The sequence below is a fragment of the Acomys russatus genome, chromosome 19 (genome assembly GCF_903995435.1).
Source record: "Acomys russatus chromosome 19, mAcoRus1.1, whole genome shotgun sequence".
Classification (NCBI taxonomy): Eukaryota; Metazoa; Chordata; class Mammalia; order Rodentia; family Muridae; genus Acomys; species Acomys russatus.
The window spans coordinates 29,436,063-29,440,851 of NC_067155.1; the positions used below are offsets into that span (position 1 = coordinate 29,436,063).

Below are 4,789 nucleotides of genomic sequence, written 5' to 3' on the forward strand. Positions count from 1 at the left end.
ACTACACTCAGGGAGATGGCAAATAAAAGCTGTAGTCTCCATCAGCTTCTGGCACTGAGAGGTGGCTATGAAACATGACTGATTCCAAGGAAACAGGGAAGAAGAAGCTTGGCCCGCTGGGTGAGACTGTGCTGGTACTGTGGGAGCTTGGGGAAGGGCACCTGTGGGGCAGTGTGTATCTCAGCCTACCCTGTATATAATCAATGCTCTGTACACTTAGATGAGGAACAGATGATAACCAGCCACACCAGATACTCCATCCAAGACTTTGGCTTCCAACCAAATTCTGGATTCAGTAGTATCACAGGTAAAACAGGATAAGGGACTATGGAGTGAACATCTCCTGGTCAAAACCTTGGTTCCTGGGGAGATAGAGATTGGAACTCTGGCAACTGAAGTGCAGAGAGTTGGAAGCTCAAGTCTTGAATCTGGGACCTAGGCTCCTGGGAACCACAGAAGCTAGGATCTGGAATCCTGTACCTTGGGAATGAGGGTGGTGGACTGCCTGTCTGGAACCACATTGAGTCAGGAACACCAAGGTGTTAAACTTCCATGCTTCCCTCCCACAGGGTGGCTGGGCCACAGCCATGTGCCCTTGGCAGTGCAGGTGTTCTTCTTCATTGTCTTCTCTGTGCTGTTGGTGGTCGTCCTTGTCAAAGGTCAGGCAAGACTAAGATTTGGGTCCCCTAGGTCTGGCTCTTCAACCGAAGGGATCTGGAGGAAGAAACAACTGACTGTGGCTGTGTCTTCATGGTCCTCTGAGTAGAGGGGTTCTTTGGGGGAGACACTGGTTGCATTTGCTTTAGACATCCAACCTTCTTTGGGTGTTAGATCCCTTCCTCATCAAAGACATCTAAGTAAGACCTTGGGTCTTGGACATGATGGACTGGAGGCATTGCTCAAGTGGTAGAATGATTGCCTAGAAAGCTCAGATCCTGTGTTCCATCCCCCAAATGGAATACACCTGAGTTTGGCAGTGCATGCCTACAATCCCAGCACTCAGGAAGCAGAGGCAGGAGAATCAAGAGTTTAAGGTCAACCTCAGCTATTTAGAAATTTCGATGCAACCTACATGAGACTATCTAGGAAAGAAAGAAAGAAGAGGGAGGGAGGAAGGGGGCAGGGGAAGAGGAGCATCTCAGTCCTGGGGGCCCAGTACATGCAAAGAAACATAGTAAGCATTTAATAACTGCACTTACCATTTCTCTTGACCCAGTCTGCGAGATCCCCAGTCCACATGAACAAGAGCAGTCCAGTCAGACAAATATCTACCAGGAACTTACCCAGTTGAAGGCTGGGGTAGGTGAGTGGCTGGAAATGAGGGATCTCACAGCCTGAAAAGGTTTCCAGAGAGTCATTTTGCTTAAAGAACTGCTCTTCACTGAGCCTCGGTGTCTTCCCCTGTGGAATGGGCATGCAGGGTAATACTAAGGAAGGAGTCTCACTGGGGTTGACTACAGTCCATGTACACATTACGCAGTCAGTGTTCACATGGGTTGTGCATAAAATAGGCACTCAAGAGTCACAGGAGTTTGGACAGACTAGGCACACAATATTCACAATAATATGTACACAGTAAGCCATTAATGTTCACATTAGAAAATCAGTGTTTACAGAGATTGTATACACATTAGGCACTCAAAATTCACAGGCTTATGCACACGGTAGTTAAACCTGTCTCCTGGCCTCCATTCTGGGCTCTAAGCCCCATCTTCTTCCAGTCTGGAAAGGATGAGGCTAGGACTCTTAGGTTCTCCTGGGTAGAAAAAGGACTCAAGAAGTGGGCTAGGGAATGGCTCTTAATTGTTCCATGTCAAAGGAGGGGCTTGATTCTGGCGGGCTTGAAGGTTGATCATGTGTCCATCCTGACCTTCCTCCCACAACAGATCGCCTGTGCCGTCCCTGCCCCTGGGACTGGACACTCTTCCAAAGAAACTGCTACTTTTTCTCCGTGGCCCAACGGACCTGGAATGATTCTGCCACTGCCTGCCAGAATATGGGGGCTCAGCTGGTGGTCATCAAGAGTGATGAAGAGCAGGTATGCCTGGTGAGGCACAGTCCTCATCCAAGGTTGCACCTCTGGCCACAGGCTAAGGGGAGGTGGTATTTGGTTGAATAGAATGTTCTGGGAAAGAAGTTGTTTGCCTGGAGAGGGAGAATTAGGTTAAGAATGAGGCCAGAGCACTTGTAAAAAGACACACTCTAGGGCCGGGCACAAGGCTCAGTGGGTAAAGCACTTTCCAGGCAAACATGAGGATCTGAGTATGGACCCCTCAAATCCACACGGAGCCCAGTGCACTCACCTGTAATCCCAGTGTTCCTGCAGTAAAATGGGAGGTAGGGATAGGAGGTAGGGATGGTCAGCATCTTGTCTGGCACACACAGTGATAAACAAAAGACCCTGTCTCAAACAAGGTAGTTGTCCTCCGATGTACACATGTGCATGCGTGTGTGCACATACAGATGTAGATGCACATGTGTGCATGTGGAGGCCAGAGGTCAGCCTTGAATATCATCTTTTGGGTATCATTTACCTTTTTGTAAGGCAGGGTCTCTCACTGACCTGGAACTCACTGTTTAACCTGAGCTGGCTGGCCAACAAGTCCCAGGACTCTTCCTGTCTCTGCCTGCCCAGTGCTGGGCTTAGAAAATGTGCAACATCACAACTGGCTTTTTCACATGGTTGCTAGTGGTCAAACTCAGGTCCTCATGCTTGTGTGGCACATACTTAACTGACTGAGCCATCTACTCAATCTCACTACTATAGTTTTTAATGTGGCTGATGTTTTGTGGAGAACACATAAAATATGTGGCTGACATTTAACAGCTTCCTTTGTTGACTAAAAAAAAGAATCCCAGTGTGTGCCTTTTGCTAATTCCTCTGGTGTAAATAGTACCAGCTTTTCTGATTGTAAGCACCATTGAGACAATTCAGAGCTGAGCAGGTGTCACTAACACACTCAGCAATCAAGAACTTGTTTGATCTGGTGCAGCCAACTAATCCAAGTCATGAGTAAATGCATGTGAACATGTACAAAACTTTCAGACAGATAAGTGTATGGTGTTATCATATCTGCCCATACTGTGTGCCAGTGGTAACACATCTGCCCATAGTATACAGGTGTGAAAAGACCCATAAAGTTCATGGCTTTATAAAGTACCAAACTGAACATCAGATTGTAGGCAGAACTTCCCACTAGGAGTTAGGGTAAACACTGGTTATAAGAGGAAAGCAGAGCTCCCTTATGACTCTTCCTCTTCTACTTTTATAGAACTTTCTACAAAAGGCTTCTAAGATGAGAGGCAGCACATGGATGGGGCTCATTGACATCAACAAGGAATCCACATGGCACTGGGTAGATGGCTCACCTCTGACACTCAGGTAAATCCTACAGGAAGGGAGCACCCTACAGAGTGTGATGAGACTCGGACTTGAGGTACCTTTGGGATTCATCTCCTCTCCCTGGTTGTCTTGGGCATTTGAGCCTTGAGCATTTTCTGAGTGTCAGAAGGAGAGGAGGTCCAGATAGGATGGCAGTGCCTGAGACCCTATCATCAGAACTTCAGGAAAGGCTTGCAGATAGAGGGGTGTTAAATAACAATGCTGCTGTGGGAAACCCAAGACTGGGAAATGGCTCCAATGTTCAAGTGCATGCCTAAGACCATGTAAAAACAACCGGTATTGTAGTATGTAATCTCTGATTAGGGAGGGCCAAAACAAAAGGAGGATTCCTAGGGCTTGATGGACAGTGAGCCTAGCCAAGTTCCAAGTGAGTGAGAGACCCTGCCTCAAAAATCAAGGGGAAGAATATCGTGAGGCACAATAGCTGAAGTTTTTATCTGACTCTGACATGAACATATACACATGTGTGTACACACACACATGAACACACAGAGACTGAAAAATTACTCTTGCCATTAGCAACATAACTTGTACGTTGAACTGGAGAGATGGCACAATGGTTAAGAATCTGAGAGTTCTTAATTATGGATCTGAAAAATATCTGAAACTTCCAGGAGACTCAAATTTGGTTCCCAGTGTCAGCATCAATTATCTCACAACTACCTGTAACTCCAGCACCAAAAATCTTATGATCTCTGCATGCACCTATACTCACATATGTGCACATGTACCTACACACTCAGAAACAAACACACACACACACACACACACACACACACACACACACACACACACACACCACAAAAAGGAAAGAATATGTATACAGCTTATTGTACTCAAAAGTCCAAAGAAGGAGTTTACATCAGCATTTGATGGTGTGGCAGGGGAGCAAGGACCTGACCTCGGGATGTAATGGGATCAGGAGACTTGAGCAAAGCCTTGGTTGTCATGTCAAGGGAAGAAGTAGATGGTGTGGGTCAAACAGGCTTAAGTTGGGGTATTTTGAAGTGTGTTAGCGACGTTCAGGTGCTATCTTTCCTAACTCGCCTTCTACTGAGGTGATGAGCACCATGACAAAAAAGCAGTGTGAGGAGGAAATGGTTTATTTCATCTTAAAACTCCCATCACTGAGGGAACTAAAGCAGAAGCCATGGCAGAACACTTCTCACTGGCTTGCTCACCAGGGCTTACAGAGTATGGCTTTGACAGAATCTCGTGTCTCATGGCTTTTGCAGTTTCATGAAGTATTGGAATAAAGGGGAGCCCAACAACCTGGGAGAGGAAGACTGTGCAGAGTTCAAAGAAGAAGGCTGGAATGATGCCAAGTGTAACAACAAGAAATTCTGGATCTGTAAAAGACCTGAAACTTCCTGCCCTAGTGAGTGA

General features: G+C 46.5%; 1 protein-coding gene across 1 annotated transcript; it reads left to right on the forward strand.

Moving 5' to 3' along the window:
* Window positions 1-4,789, forward strand: Cd209 (CD209 molecule). Its single transcript, XM_051161930.1, has 6 exons — window positions 1-120; window positions 570-659; window positions 1,217-1,303; window positions 1,887-2,038; window positions 3,273-3,382; window positions 4,639-4,789. Exons 1-6 carry the CDS (start codon window positions 75-77, stop codon window positions 4,787-4,789), a joined length of 636 nt encoding a protein of 211 aa, XP_051017887.1. The 5' UTR covers window positions 1-74.